Genomic DNA, 16,809 nt, shown 5'->3' with positions numbered 1-16,809 from the left:
ATGCTGATGCAGAGGAATCACTGCTAAGTGCTCTCTAAGCTAATTAGAGGGCGAAAATCAAACGAGCATTATACAGTTTACAGATACAGCCAATTAGGAAGCATTGTACAGGGGGCCAGATGGTCAGGGACGTGGGACCGTGTGTAGTGATGTTATTTGGACCTTACAAATAAAAAAAGACCCATCTTTAGATTTGAATTCTTCTTACAGTTGTTTTACATGAGTTGCGTTACTGCCTTCTTCCTAAATGTGTTGATTCCTAATGGATACACACACATAGAAACACACACAAACACACAATGTGTCATGTCCAACCGTAGGCTAGTTATCCCAAAATGTCATTATTTTTGTTGCATCATTACTTTTGTTATTTTCAGATGAATAAACAAATATACATACACAGTTAAGGAGGCGGGAAAGGCCAAAATAAAGCAAAATAAGGGAATAATAAGGGAAAGGCTCATTGTTTGGGGTTTTATTAAAATATGGGTAAATGGTTTTTGTTGTGAATGGTGAAATAAATCTGGTAAAAAAGATTATTTATTTTGAAAATGTCATTTTCTATGCAATTATTCTGGGCTCAATCCCTTTTCCCTCTTCACTTCACGAACACCTTTGAACAGTTTGAGCTGTTAATGTTGTTTCTGACAAAGTTACTACTGTCTCCTGTCAGTCTGGCTTAAACCCATCTTCCACTTATATAAAAACATTTTTTTCCTGACCTATTGATTGATGATATGATTAACCCTAAATAAGGCTCTTTAAATGCTTTGGAGAACAATGCTGAGGGTCTGTTTGGAGGTTAGTTAATATTACTCAGTTATCAAAAATCTACAAATAAACACACACATTTAACACACACAGGCAATACAAACACCCAGAACCAAATCACTTGTTATTTAGCCTTTATTAAATAATAATAATAATAATAACATTAAAAAAAGAAAATTTTCTGTACAAAGTCTACAAACAACAACAGTTTGAGTTATCTGGCTTAGGTGTGTTTATGTCTTAACGTGTTTGTGTGTGTGTGTATATGCGTGTATCCATCGAGACAAAAGAGGTAATACTATCTGGACTTCCAGAAGATAGTGTTGAAGTTGAAACAGGAAAGAGAGAGAGAGAGAGAGAGAGAGAGAGAGAGAGAGAGAGAGAGAGAGAGACAGAGACAGAGAGAGAGAGAATAGTTGATATGTTTGTGTGTTTCTGTATGATTTTGTGTTAATTTGGAGCACACAACATACTCACTGTTTAATGTTTGTGTGAAAGAGAACGAAAGACTCAGATAGCAATGGGGAAAGAGAGAAATAGAGAGAGGGAGAGAGACAAAAAGGGAGCTCCAAGGCACTTGGAAAACGGTCCAATGAAAACGCAGTGGGATGGACAGAAATCCCTCTCTCTCTCTGTCCATTGCTCCCTCTCTTCGTATCTCCATCCATGAGCATCTTTCAACACCTTTTATTTTTATAACCCCCCTATAATCTTAGTTATTTTCATCTCAGCAGGCCTCCTGACTCAGTAAATCCGTGCATGCCATCGAACAGGAAGAGATGAGAGAGAAAGGCAAAAAGACAAGTGTGACATGGCATGATTGACTCATTTCCCTCTTTCCTTCCTCTCTTTTTCTCTATCACTTTACCCCCCAGAGGTCAGCAACTTCACAGCTTCAGGATACACGAAAAGGTCTTTCTGGGATCAACAGTGAAAATGACAATGAGAAAGAAAAATACAAAGGAGGAGAGGACAGCATCTGGTCGTCCAATTACATTTGTTAAGATTTCCGTCTCCGGTGTGTGTCTTTTTGTATTGTTGTTTATCTCTCACCTTCCACCTGTCCTGCTGACAGTCTCATTTTATGTTTGTTTGTCTTATTTGCTATCAGTCCACTCCATCTGTCAGCTGAGTATCTCAGCGGATATGTTTCCATGTAGAGAATCACCTTCCTAAAAGCCCCACGACGGAACATTTTCATATGGATCAAAACTTTGACTGACTACGTTGTCCAGTTAATCAAATGTTCCCGACCCCAGATTGAACAGTCTGCAATTGACAACTTCAACAGCAGATAGTTTACGTCAAATGCAAGGTCTGCTGCCATGGGTTATGTTGCCATTTAAAATGTACCCACAATGCAACAGTCTACCACGATTTACATTAATTTGCATCTAGGAAAACATTTACAAAGCGCACACAGACGTAAGGGTGTGGAGGTGAGGATGGATGGCCAGCTGACAAAGTGCTACGCCTTATTCTGTTTTGTTTTTAACCACAACCTTAACAAATTACTTTTAGTTGTCTAAGCATCACCATGACAACTCTAGTTATAAATTAGTTGGATAGTTTTAGTTGTCATGAGTGTAAATTGTCGGAAAACCTGTCAAAGTTGGCGATATGTTAGCAGTTTGTCAATATGCTAATTTAAAAAAAGAAGAAGAAGAACCTTGTGAAGGGCATTAAAGTTACCCTGGGGAGCTTTCTCGTGAATATAACAAGTTATAATATACCGCATAGTCACAAATCTGTGAAATAAATAAGGTATTTGCAAAGTATTTTTCCCGATGGTAATTTAAAAGCCTTGCAAGCTTGCGGTCTTCTTCTTCCCCGTTGCTGAATTCTTTTTTTTTTTTGTTCATTGCATGCCAACCACCAGCCAGTGGAATAGTGTGAAACCACGTAGCTGCATACTAGTGTGCATGCATCAACAGAAACTCTGCTCCACAGTGTTACTAGTGGTCAAACACTCCACAGAGTAACTCTGAGTTTAAATTAAGTTTAACCAAAATGTAATTAGCTGAAGCCAAACAGTGGCATATTAATGTAATTCTTGGGAGAAACATCTGTACAATGCTGGCCACCCATGTTCACATGCAATATTTGTGAAGGTATCTTTACCAGGCGTTAATAATAATCTGTGATAATCTGAGTATAAACTTTTAGTTATGATGTTCAAACATCAACAGGTTACTTCTTCTGCATGTAAACATATAATTTACCACTTTTTCTTTCCTTTTTTTCTCTGCCTGTCTTTCTTTGTGTGTGTGTGTGTGTGTGTGTGTGTCCTCCTGTTCAGTCTCTCCAGCAGCACTGGAACTCCTTGATGGCTGTCCTCCGATACAGCGTATACTGTAGTTAGCTTAAGGCTCGATTGTGTGTCCAAGAAAGTCAACGGTCCAATTTCCATTCTCTTCTTTTAGACATTCCGTCTCTTTCAGTTTTTTGAGTGTCCTCCTTTCAGGGGGTGGGGGATGACTCTGAGAGCAGTAAATAAAAGGATGTTTTATCACTCTCAGTCCCGGACCTCTTTTAACACTTGTTCAGACCCCCTGTGCACATACAGTACACAGCTCTTTGGCAATCCATAGGTTGCAATAAAACAATCATTGACATTTTGTCCACACAGTGTCTGTCCATCATTTGGGCATCATACAGTCTATGAAGCAAAAAATATAGATATATACCAAAGACAAACCCTAGAATACTGAATCTAAAGCACGACTCCATAACAGCATGTTAGATTTATAATTTAAACCTCTGATTTTCTGTCTACCGTCGTTCTTTATCTTTCCTCTACTCTTGGTAAAGACTGTAATCTGTAATGGAACATGTGTGAAAATAGAAAAGGACTGAAGTAACAGTTAAGACCATGGAGTCCAACACAATGCTAAAGAAAGTCTAAAAATGGCGTTAAGAGCTCTACAAGGTGGCTACGAACTGAAGCTGGCTTTTCTTTACTTTTTTTTTTCAAACAGACACAAGTCTAAAACATAACAAAACAGTCACCATTACTCTTCTATGCCACTGGTTTCACAAAGCGCAGACCGAGGGCAGACAAAGGAGCGAGCGAGCGCCATACGGCAGGCTAAATGGACGTTTGAAAAGTCCCAGAACTCATATCTAAAACTTTCTGAAACAAACAGAAAGAAAAATGTCCTTTTTCATCCTCTTGTCCTTCTTTGCCTTTAGAAATCCAGATTAATTTGAGTAGTGTGGTTCGATTTCTTTTAAACTTCTTTAAGGGATAGGCATTCACTTGAAATGTGTTGATTTCAGTCAAAAGTACCCACATTAAATGGTCCACTGGTGCTGAAGTCTTCACCAACAGTCAGAATCTGAAGCTTTTGGATTTCAGCATGCCGTCTCTACTGGCCACATTCAAATTCAAGCCAATGAGGACAAATCTGACATTGTCCTTCTGCAAAGTACCAGTCTTCTTCATTAAGAATCCCAATACCGACATTTTAACCAAACACACCAGAATGTGCTATCATTTGTGGTCCAAATGTCCAGATTATCATGGGTGCTAGGGTTCATCCCCTTCCTAGCTTCATTCCAGTGGCTGGTGGGTTATATTCTATGCTAGATCTGTCATTCATATTCATTCCTTCATTCATTCATTCACAGGCTTTTAGATCGAGCAGGCTCTCTCCTGCAGGCGGAGGAGATATGGTACTGTGGGTAGGGGAGACTGGGATCAGGTGTTCCCCCAGTGCAGGCCTCATAGCATGTAGGGGAGATCAAGTTTCCACTGGTTTGGAATCTCTGGGTTGACTGTTTCCCCTTTTAGACGTTAGAGCAGGATATTGGGTAGGGGACAGTGGGAATTAAAATAACAGGTGGTGCTTACATTTCCTGTTTGTTTTGTCCAAACCGAGAACCAAAATTACTATCGCATGGGATCACGGGACGTGTCTTTCCCTATCGTTCTCCAGAGTTCTCCTCGTCCTCCTCGTCCTCCTCTTCATGCCTCTGAGCAGCACCTCTGCTGGTTTATCTTCACTTTATGCTTAATCCCGTCGTACAACTCAAAGTTGTAGTTCTCCAGCGTTGTGGAGGAGCGCGAGGAAAGGCCGCTGTAGGAGCATGTGCAGTAGAGGAGCAGTCCTGCGCAAACAGCACCCATCAGCACGCCTAGAGAGCTCATCACGATGATGGTGAGGAGGATGGGGTCCAGCGTGTACAGCCAGGCGTTGTCCTTGTCTTTCTCTGACACCAGGGTTACGGAGGAGGGATCCACATCAGAGGAAGAGGGGGTGGAGAAGGAGGAGGGCCACCCTGGGAACAAATAGTCTGGAGAGAAAGCAGGAAACATTAGAAAACACTTGTATGCACACACAAAAAAAATCTAACAAACATCCAATACCAGTGTTTTTGCATTTGTTAGCCTATGTACTACAAACTCATTTACACACACAAACCACACTGATGTTATTTACATTTATGGCAACCTTTGTGGAAAAATTACATCAAGAAGTCTAAAACTGTAAAGTGTGCATTCAAAAAGAATTTGCAAAAAATAAATATAAATGACTTGAAATTAAGAAGCTAAAACATTGAAATATATAAAGTGTAAACTATGTAACCTTTGATCAACAGCGCCACTGTGGCCACAAGTGACAATTTCGATTAATGATGAACGTTAAAACATTGTGTAATGGTAGCACAAGCGGAGAAGTGACATAAAGTCAGAATTGGCTAAGTAATGTCTCTTAGCAATATCTTTAGTTAGAAAACATTAGCCACTATAAGCTACTGTCATACAAGACCAAGTCAGTGTATTGTACAGGGTAAGGGTGCATATAACTGGTTATAGTTTAAATGGTTAATGTAAAAGAGAAGGACCGTGGTATATCTTCTTTCAACTGTTGCATAGTCTTGCTTTAAGGAAATTAATGTAACTGTGTCAGAGGCAAATGTCCCCCGCCATGGCCGATATATTAAAGATAAAGCTAATTCTGTTACCCGAGTTGTTATTGACGTCATAGGTTTGGAATCATAATGAAATTAATTGCTGTAATGGTGCTCTCCAGTGTGTGTGGTGTGAAAATGTGAAGTGTGCACATCTAGTTGGCATAAGCAATCATGCTAATCCACTTAATGAATGTACACACATGAACAAGCCAATCCACAATTCAGTACTGCATATAGCAGAACACGAGCACACACACACACACACACACACACACACACACACACACACACACACACACACACACACACACACACACACACTCTTGTTAGTGGGGTAAATGTTGAGTACCTTTCTTGTATCTGCCAAGGGGCTGGGAGAAACAAGACACACACACACAAACACACACACACACACACACACACACACACATACACACACACACAGGAAGTAAACCGTGATTGTTACAGACAGATGTTTTCTAGCTGCCCAGGAGAAAACTGTCTGTCTCACTTTGTGTACCACGAACATAAAAGAGGAGGAGCACACACTAACATGTCCACATGCACACTTTTGGTTACTCTCTCACACTGTTCCTCTCTCTATACACTCTCACAAAAACACACACATACACCAACGCACACCCATCCACACATACCCACACCCACACAAACACACACACACACACACACACACACACACACCCACCCACAGTCTGTCACTGTTGCCACAGGCTTTTTTATTTTGGAATCACAAGTAAAACGAAGAGCCAAGGGCATGCCTCCGCTTAAAGAGCTACTGTACTATTATTTTGGTGATACTTGTAAAACAGCCAGCATTGCCTCAGGCTAAGAGGAGAGCAGAGGAGAAGAGAAGAGTAGAGCAGACGAGGACTTGAAACCTCACCTCCATTAATGGGGGGCTTGTGTCTGAAAACAGGATCTTTTCCGAAATCCATAGGCCTGGGGTCTGTTATAAAGACAGACAGAAAAGCAGTATTAATCTCAACCATATAGTCAAGTAAAGCTACTTTACAGTCCAAAACATGTGATACCATCACTCCATTTCTTATGTTGTCAGCACACAAGCTACATTTGGAGATGGAAATCAAACACAAACAGCTCAAAGAGTGAGTGATCTTGTTTAAACGGTCTGAAGCTATCAGGCAAGACGTAAGGGGAGACTTAACTGTGAAAAAAGACAAAAATCTGTTTCATAGAAAAATATCACTTTTATTACCTTCACATTCCCCACAACATATTTTCTTTTTATTCCAAGACCATGAAATTCAACAAGCTAAAATACCACATTATACTTCTGAGGCAGTCGGAAGTGCAAAACTTTGAAGGGCTTAGAAGCTCAATTCTGATTCAATTTGGTTCCATTCAAGGAAATTGATATTACAATACTCAGAAAAATATAGAGCAATATCTGGGCAGCTGATAATCATTTATTGCTGGGGCAAAGAAATCAAAAACATATTATAAAGCAAAACCCTAATAGATATTCAAAAGACAAGAGGAGAAAAACTAATTTAGAAGATATGAAAAAAAGATACGGAGCCTCATTTCCTCAGTTAGATAAGGTCATTTTTCCATGAGACAATTTACTATACTTTCTATAAAAACCCTTTCCAAAATCCAATAATCAGTCTGTAAACAATAGAAAGAGATGAATACTTTTAAATAAGACCCGCTATCTGGGAAATTAAGATATTTGCTCATGGATTATATATGATGTAACTTCCTTGAAATTGTAGAAGTGACTCCAACACATCTTTAATTGTGTCAAATTGACCCAAAATGGACTTCCAAACCCAATTAGAGAATAAACAAAAGACACCAACTTGAATTTCATTTCAATTCAAACATTACAGCAACCAACAAATCCTATGCTAAATTGACTGAATTCAATTTGCTTATTTGATGATGGGAGTATGGGTGGCTCATGACTTTCTATGTTTCTCTGTAGTTCAATATTTAATTAGTGTAAAGTGCAAGACGGGGAAATCCAGCACAAGTCAAAAACACAATCATAAAGGTTTTTCTTTCACAGAGGGAAAGAAAGTGCACAGAAGTAAATATAATAGCGATCTGGCTGAAGCCAAAGATGAACGTTTAAGCACTTCACCACTCTAAAGCTGGTTTTATTCATGTTCATCCCTGTCTTCAGGCCATGACCAGTCTTTACTGCTTCCAACTGGTTTACCACAAGAAAAACCTTTCTGGTCAAATAAAACCTCAATTATTAAAGACCAATAACAACATCATTGATTCATTTGATGAAAAATGACTTCTCAAACATGACTACTCAAGGTAGATTTTCCAAAAACTCAACATGTGGTTGCACTGTACCCCTAACGTGTGACCTCACCCAAATTGAGGCCGGAAAGTGACAAACAGAGAATAAACAAGCAAGGGATGCCTACAAGGGATATCTACCTAAATTATAATACCTCCTGGAGGTCTTACTGAAATGTCCTCTTCATGTAAGACTACACTTAGTACATGCACATGAAAGAAGCTAATCTCTTCGGTCTTCTGATGGTGTAAATGTAGTCTTGAAACAGACCCTCCAGCTCTAAAATCTCTGTTCTCACAGTCAAATGAAATCACCGCAGACATCGACACAACATTAAATCAACGGAGAGCTAGCTAAAGAAGCAGGATAAAAAAAAGAGGGATGCTCGGACACTCTTTGGATGACTGTTGAACAATATCTAATGATCCTGGCTTAAAGCCCTCAGGCTGTGGGATCCTGAGAAAAATCCTCACACTGATCTGGAAGGAGATTAAAACTCCCTGTAGCCCCATTTTATCTCCACTCTCCAATTAGACAAGAGAATAATAAAAAGGGGGGGGTTTATTCAGGAAAAGACATGGATGGCTCTTTGGCACCGTACGCTGTTCCAGTTGGTGCCCGAGGACCTGCTAGAGTGCTTTCACTCGTAATACTTCTCCAGGAAACAGTAGGAGCAGGCAGAAAGAAAAAAGAAATAGAAATGGCCTGAGGGCTAAAAATGCTTACTACAGGGTTTTATGAATGCAATCAGCTCCATTAACTAATTAGAAATATTAAAAGGCTTCAAAGTAGTCAGTGTTGGAGAAGGGAGAGGGAAGTGAGGGAAGGTTGATTTAAAAGCGCTGCATGAAGAGACGCCAGCACATTTTCCAAATCTTGCAAAAAGTTTGATAGAGAGAGAGAGAGTGAGAATAAAAGAGAAAAGTGCATGGGCAGCACAACATAAACGCAGTCATATATCATTCCTCTGTTTGAATTTTGGACCCACATTGATTGGGTTACAGCACAGGGCTGCTAGAGTAAGTCACATAATGTGTAAATCATACACAAGTCGATTGAAATGGAAGAGAGAGGGGATGGATACGCAAGCATAAAATGATGAAAATACTTGTTGACTAAAGCACAAAACCAGATTTTTATGAGACACAATTTGATGAAATAAGTCAATATGGAGAGCTGCAAAGTAGATGCACTTGCTGAACACACATGCAACAAGGATTTAAGTGAATGAATTTGTTGGAATTCTTTGCTAATACAGGTTTGTTAGATTGTGTGAGTGCAGTAAGTATAATGTGGCTCCATCACACTGTCTATTCTGCCAAAAAACTTCTTTCATCTGCTTTTGTGTTTGAAACATCCTGCCCTCCTACTTCAATTCTCTCCCTCCTTCAATCCAAACCCCAACCTGCCTCCATGTTAGCCTTCCTCTCAGAGTAAAAGAAAAATCTATTTTAGAAAGTATAAAGCACTTTTGAGCACTTTTTTTTTTACTTCTTTCATCTTTCTCTATCTCTGGGCGCTTTCCTTGAGGGAAAGAGGCCTGCTTAATGGGCCCCTCCCCTCTGAGAGATGTTTTACTCTTCTCCATTTTTCTGTTTCTCATTTTCCCTCCTGTGTTTTTTACTGGAAGGATTTGCGATGAAGGGAAAGAGTAGAATAGGAACAAGCGGATTTTGATAAAAAGGCTGGGGGATTTGAGTATGAACAAAATGATTTCGGGGTGTAGCACACAAAGCAGTATGGTGAACTGCCGTGAATTCCAGAAAATAGGAACCACTTTTGGTGTGGTCTGAAGTTGATACAGGGCTCCTCAAACCCAAACCAACTAGTCTTGCATTGCTGGATTTCCTCCACAGCGCTGCAGAGGAGGGTCTGGCTAGTCCACACAGCATTCTGGGATGGGAGAATAACGTGCTCTGTTTATTGGCATTTCTTTAAACTTGTGCTGTCAGTTAAACGCATTATTAAATACCAACTGAGAATGTTACGTGTGAAATTGAACACTACAGTAGGCTGTATGCCAATGTAGTTTTCAATAAAAAAAACATTAAAACAAAACAAGCCGATCCCCTTTTTCATGTTGATAAGAGCATTAAAATGACAAAAAATATTGTGACAAAAAGAAATCAAGGGACAGTTAGAATAGATAAAACTGTGCAATTAATTGACATTAATTGCGAGTTAACTACGACATTAATGCAATTAATCGCAATTAAAGAATCGTTTGACAGCACTAGTTTAAACCAATCACAATCATCTTGGGTGGCGCTAAGTGCCAGACGCAGGTGGGCCTACGGTGTCGCTGCGAAAAAGATGTGCTCGTAGGGAGGTGAACTCGGGAATTAAAATGGCTGTTGAGTGTGTGATGAGAATTATACATTTTTAAAAAGTAGGGGTGCAACAGATTACAAAACTCACGGTTTGGATTGCATCACGGTTTTAAGTCACGGATCGGATTCATTTTTGGATCACCACAAAACATTTAAGCAATTTATTCAATGTAATAACTTTTTTTTAAAGATTATTTTTTGGGCATTTTTAGGCCTTTATTTTCACATGAGAGATGAAGACATGAAAGAGGAGAGAGGGGGAATGACATGCAGCAAAGGGCCGCAGGTTGGAGTCAAACCCGCGACTTCTGCGTTGAGGAGCAAACCTTTATATATGTGTGCCTCTACCAACTAAGCTAGCCCAGCCACCAATTTCATAACTTTAAAAAAACAATAACTTCTTTCACCAGTAAATTGCTGATGAGACAGAAGAGAAAAGGGTATTTGTGTCTTTCAGTTGACAGTTTTAGCGGCAGACTGTGGTACGTCCCCGGTGTTGGAATCCTCTACAGTGAAATACAGTCGCACTTTCACACTGTTTACTGCCAGCATTTTAACCGTGTTACATCCAGCTACTAGCTAACGTTAGGCTAACGTTACCTGCTGTACATGTTAACTGGCATGACATGCTTATGTTGCCTCTAACGCTGGGTTTCTAATAGCACCGGATTTTAATATGCACTGCCTTTCCACGGCAGTCCTCCAATGAGTTTTCAGCCTACTTTAAGTAACAGCGACAGTAAACATTTATTTCACACTATTATTATTGTTAAACTTTGCAATTGAACCGCGGTTCACAGACATTCCGAACCGTGAAGCTTGATGCTTTAAATGAAAGGACAAACATTTGCTGTTGCAAAATGGATTCAACGTGAGAATCTGACTTTAAATTAAAGTCAAGAAGTTAAGATCATCTCAGTGAACAGTAACAACGTAACTGTTGTCTTAAAACAACAGTCAATGTGTATAAAAAAATAAACATTGTATAACTATTTTATACCGTATCAGAAGCACATGTAAGCATAGTGTAACATGTGATTACAAAGAAAGAAATTAAATTTAATTCATAACCAGCATATTACTCAACTTGTTTTTATATTAAGATTCACAGTAAATATAAATCATCAAATCCTTCATCAAACCAGATTCAAGAAGCTGAAAAGTGCTAATTTTACTCCTTACATAGCAATAACGTGTAACACTACTTCAAACATGCATCATGTCACACCACTTTTTATGCAAACTCATCCATGTAAACATTGGAAAATGTGAAAAATGAATGCAAACACAAAGTTAGACAGGTGATTAAAAAAACACCAAGATATCTGTGTGATGATTGTGCTGCAATGGAATCAGTCTTAATTGCCAGATCATGGTGAATAAAAATAATTAAAGGATCTGACCAGTGATCCTGGATCAGTGGTTTTCTAATAGGCTTCATAAGCATAGAAACTCTGTCTCACAGCATTAGTTTGGTCTCACCTGTTGAATACAAGCACATCTGCATAGCCAAGTGGACCACACTTTTAGGTCACCAGGCTGGATGCAAACCATTCTGATTTTCACAAATTATTAATTTGTTACACAAATAGATCAAACAGACATAAAGATTTGAACTTGCACAGACTTCAAAGAAAAGTACAACTTCAAACAAAGATGTTTAGTTTTAACATTTGAACAGACAGGCATTCGATTATCTATCAAGGCAGATAAAAACTTCAAGGCAAAAAAAAAAAAAAACGTTATAGAATCCATTCAAACTCTAATTAAACACAGAGGCACAACCTTGTTTAAAAGGTGAAGAGGTAATAGTTTTAAAGCACATTTTAAGAAAGGCATATCAGGATGTAATGAAAAATGCTCTCAGGGTAACACGCAAGACTCAATAATTAGAAAAGTTTTGAAGTGTTCGTGCATATGTGTGGAGACTTTTGAGCCTCTGTGTGTCTTGATGCTGAAAGTGTTTGTTTCTACAATAGGTATGTGATGTAAGCTGTCTTATCCTATCTTCCCTCCGTCTAAACCAGACAAAGACCAGCACAGCACTGATTCCTTGCTCCCAGACCAAAGGAGTCACCCACGGTGGATATGTAACCGTCTAACTGTCATGGCTGGACGGGCAGCACTAATTCTCCCCATACCTCTTTTTTTTCTGTTCTTAATCCGACTGTGTCACTCTCGCTCTCTGAAAGGCTAGTGCACAAATAAATAGCAGTTTCTTTCAGACCCAGAGAACTAGCCTTGTTTCTATATGCAGCACACGTTGTGACTTCTATCTCCCTGTACCTGTGTGTAAATCCCCTCGGAGTCAAACAGGGTATTTGGAGGCAGGCAGTGTCCAAGCTGCAGATCACAGCAGGCCAGACAGACACATCCTGCTCTGATATTTCTAGAAGAAGTTGTTACAACAGTGACAATGTACACTGCATGTTTTGTCCACAGTCTGTTAGTCTACCTGTCATTTAATGTGTTATCCTGGTCACAATCCTTTTCCTTTTCAGATGGGGCTAAATCTGTAAAAGCCAGTATGCTAAAAAGAAAAAAAAGAAAAAAGAGTGGCACTTTAATCAGGCACTAAAGCCGCCATCAGTATTGGCAAATGAAGTTCTTTCATCTACTCTCCCCAGTGATGGTAAAGTTTAATGTCAGCAGTTCATTGTGCCAGTGCCAGCCACAACCAAGTTTAGCAAAAGTGCATGCTGATCAGTTAATTAGACCAGTCATCAGTTACAGCAACTGCAGTGTCTCTTTCATGTAGATTCTCATCAGCAAAGAGTGGCGATTATGCCTAATATGGCTGTATTTCAGTTTTTTTTCACAACCTTTATTTGCTTTACTCAAACAAAGCTTTCTAATAAAATAAAATCATACACATGTAGTCCAATTGTTTTCAACACTGGGAATCATAGCTGTCATCTTTCTCCAGTCTGATGGTGAGCATTGGGTCAAGACTCGGCCCAGTACCTGGGTACAGGGGGTTTTGAGTGGGGCTCCCAATCAGATTATAGCTGAGGTTTTGGTTCTGGTAGGAGTTTTGGTGACCTTGCTGATTTGGATGTCGGCTGTTGTGGTACATCACTGAATGATGATGACTACTGCTGGTCTTCTTGGGCGCCCAGTGGTACCGATGGCAGCACAGTGTCACCACCACAGTTAGAGTGATCAGCAGCAAGAGGGCAGCGCCTCCCGCCAACACATAGTACCAGTAGGCAGAGACAGGCTGCACCGCCACTGTGTCTACTGTGGGCTCCATCCCAGACATGGCATCCCCTGGAGGGCAGGAGGACACATTACTGGTTGGCACTATGGACGAGGGTTGCAGGCATGCAGGCCGCGTTGGAGACTTAAAAGCTGTTAATCGTCTAACTGACTGTTCTGCTAGACCCCTCCCCAAGACAGTGATTATCAAATCATAGCTTATTAACCTTAACTAGACATGGCAGGTGTGTCAAGCTTTGGATTGCTCCACATGTTAGATCTTGTGCTTGGGACTGTAACATACTCTGCATTTTAAGAGTTTGTAGGATGTTTTGTAGCCCTTCCAAAACCAACCACATAATTTATTAGCTAAATAAACCCAAACTTATTTTTTCCTTAGATCATCACCTAGGTAGGACACCAAATCTTCCAAACCGTACAATGATACAGGTCATTTATTTCTACCTTCTAATATGACTTGTAGCATTTTTGCCTAAATATGTAAACCAGATAAAATGAGGATTGCGTTTTAAAACATGTTAACGTTGTGAAACGGTGCAGTTTGGTAAAAATAAATAAATTAATAAACTACTTAGTTTTGTTTAAATAGATCATGGTTTTGGTACAAAATGGTACATGTGTTACGTTACTTCATTTCCGTTTTATTTCCAAACAGAACATGAACCACTGGGTGTAAGTTTTGTTTGACCCATCCACAACCTACCTCCTAACATGAAATATTTACACTTTGTAAACTTCCTCCTTGTTTGCTCCCATCTTAATTGCTACTGCCACTAGGGGGCCCCACTAATACACTACTATGATTTATGTGGGCGTTTTTCAGGGTTCATGACATTTCTGCCTAGCATATGCAGTTTTTAGCTTAATTAGCTATCTAGCAACAGCTAATCAAATCTAACATTTCAGACAGAAAAACTGTCTTCAGGGATCTCAAAAGTTAAATCTGCCATTTTCATCAATGTATATATATATTTATACACATGCAATGCGAGAATAGAAAACTCGACAGGCTTACCAACAGTAACTAAGGCGAGGTAACTAAGGCAGCTTCCACATTTAGTTGACTTTACCAAACTGTAAACACCCAATTGCATACTCTAAGGTAAGTCATCTTCATTCATCAAAAAAAAAATTTGCTGATACGCCAGTATAATTGAAACATATATGCACGTGTTTCAATTACACTGGTTTAACCGGTTGCTGCAAAGGTCACAAGCAGTAGCTTCACATTGACACGCAGAGGCTCATGCCATGCGCCATTAGCCATGATTATGCATAGACGGGCTGACTTGGACAAAGGGCGGGGAGTGTCAAGTGGCCGTATTTGGTGGGACGCAGCTGCTTTTATCAGGGAAAGATCACATTCAAGGGAGTCGAGTGAAGGGAGAAAGAGATGAAAAAAGAAATTCAGAGAGAAATTACAGGGGTAGAGAAAGGATAAGAGAGAAGGCATTACCGGAAGAAAGAATAGAGTGAAATAGAGAGGGGTGGTAGAAAGTGAGGAGAGAGGGTAGGAGGGAGGGGAAATGAAGGGAGAGAGCTAATCCTGCCATAATATCTTTAATCCTGCATTAGAGGGTTTGTCTGAAACTTCAATACTCTGTCAACTCACTGTGAAAGAAATCCGCTGAGAGAGAGGTTGTGGAAGAAAGAAAGACTGAGAAAAAGAATGGGAGAGAACGAATGAAGGTAAGAACGTAAAAGAGAAAAGAACGAGCAAAATAAAGAGGAAATAGAGCCAGGGCAAGCAAGAACTAGATGGAGATGAGAGAAAAGAGAGAAATAATGAAAGGCCAGAGGAAGGGGAGGTGCAGAGAAAGACAAAGAACCTCAAGGAAACAAGTGATCTTAATTTAGTCTGTTTTTTTTATTTTTTTAAAGAAGTTCAGACATACTCTTTAAGGGTTTAAGATTGACTTTGATTGTAAAGCTGCACTTTAAGCAGCCTGCAGAGAGAGCCTTCCCACAGATGATTTTTAGGGCTGCACAATTGACCGTTACTTTTCCTTTATTCCATTTTAAGATGAACACAGGGGAACGTTTCTCAAGAGCACCACTTCTAAAGTGAGCTCAAACGTATGGTTTTTCAGGAACCTTGGAGTTTCTGAATCACTGAATTACTATACTATCTCTCTCATTCGAGGTCTTCCACTTCACACATCAACAATCTTCTAAATTAGATACGTTTACAGAGTAGAGTTAATTGTCCTCTCCATAGTCTAACTGAAACCCAAATTAGCTTCTTTCCTTTGTCTGTGTGCGTGTAGCATGGTCAGTGTGCTGCCAGCCTTCTCTTTTCAGAAGCCAAATGCCTCCTTGGTTGCCATAGATACATAAACCCAACAGTGTGGCACACTAGTTCACGTCACACCCCAATGAAACTGCCATTGTAGTATTAGCCAGGCAACATGTGATCAGGCTATTACACATTACATTTTAAATTTTCACTATAGTTCTCCTCGAGTTTTTCCCTTAATGAGAGATTTTGGTTCAATTTTATTTAATTATTGTGTATTTGTTCTGTCATTTGATAGACAAAAGAAGATTCTAAGTAGATTTCAATTAAAATCCATTGGTTGCCCTGATCCCTGCTCAGTTACAAAGAACTCTTTGTCAGGACCAAGTCAGTCACACTTCCTCAATAGGGATGAAGTCAATTCAACTTTTTAATTTACATGTATATTAATGGAATTAAAATGATCTTTCAATAATCTTTTGTATATGATGATTTACTCAAACTCTAGTTTCAACCTCTTTTTCACCTGCGGGATATTGGCAGAAACCCTGCAGTTTACAGCCACAACCCAGACTCACATATAAAATGTAATACATACATATATATAAAACAAATATGCAGTAAGTCTTGAATAGGGTTCAACTGCATTTGCTCACCCAAAAAGAAACACTTTAGTTGTTAGCTCATATTTCAACTGGCGTTCCATGAGAGGAATCTTATCCTTCTCTCTGGAGCTCAGTCTCACTGTTGTCATGCTGCGAGTCATGTACTACATGCTCAAGATCCAATAATCTAAGAAGCCCAAAAGCATCAGGTCAAATACCTAGCGTATGAGTCAGGTGAGTACAGTTTTCAGAGTTAGGCTTTTTACTATTTTTGGGAACAGTGTTTTTGTTTTTATTGAATTGAATTGTGCTGCTCATGTATCTGACAGTATTCAAGAATGTTTTTGATCTATTCACAGACTAGGAACATGTGGGCATGCATGCGCGCGCACACGCACACGCACACGCACACACACACACACACACACACAC

The 16,809-nt window shown here is 39.5% G+C and overlaps 1 protein-coding gene across 3 annotated transcripts in view; it reads right to left on the bottom strand.

The window, feature by feature from the left end:
• Nucleotides 1–1,634: 1,634 nt before the first annotated feature.
• The window catches only part of LOC117952740 (neuropilin-2-like), a 98,921-nt gene continuing 83,746 nt past the window's right edge, over nt 1,635–16,809 (bottom strand). For 2 of the 3 annotated variants that reach the window (XM_034885262.1, XM_034885264.1), the window contains 2 exons: nt 6,593–6,655; nt 1,635–5,067 (listed from right to left, as the gene is read on the bottom strand). In XM_034885262.1, the coding sequence (XP_034741153.1) occupies nt 4,739–5,067; nt 6,593–6,655 (392 nt within the window). In that variant the 3' untranslated portion in view covers nt 1,635–4,738. Of the gene's footprint in view, nt 5,068–6,592; nt 6,656–11,134; nt 13,588–16,809 lie in introns of those variants that run through there. The other variant, XM_034885263.1, reaches the window with a different exon arrangement.

The sequence above is a fragment of the Etheostoma cragini genome, chromosome 11, assembly GCF_013103735.1.
Source record: "Etheostoma cragini isolate CJK2018 chromosome 11, CSU_Ecrag_1.0, whole genome shotgun sequence".
Lineage (NCBI taxonomy): Eukaryota > Metazoa > Chordata > Actinopteri > Perciformes > Percidae > Etheostoma > Etheostoma cragini.
This window is presented reverse-complemented; position numbering and strand designations above follow the sequence as displayed.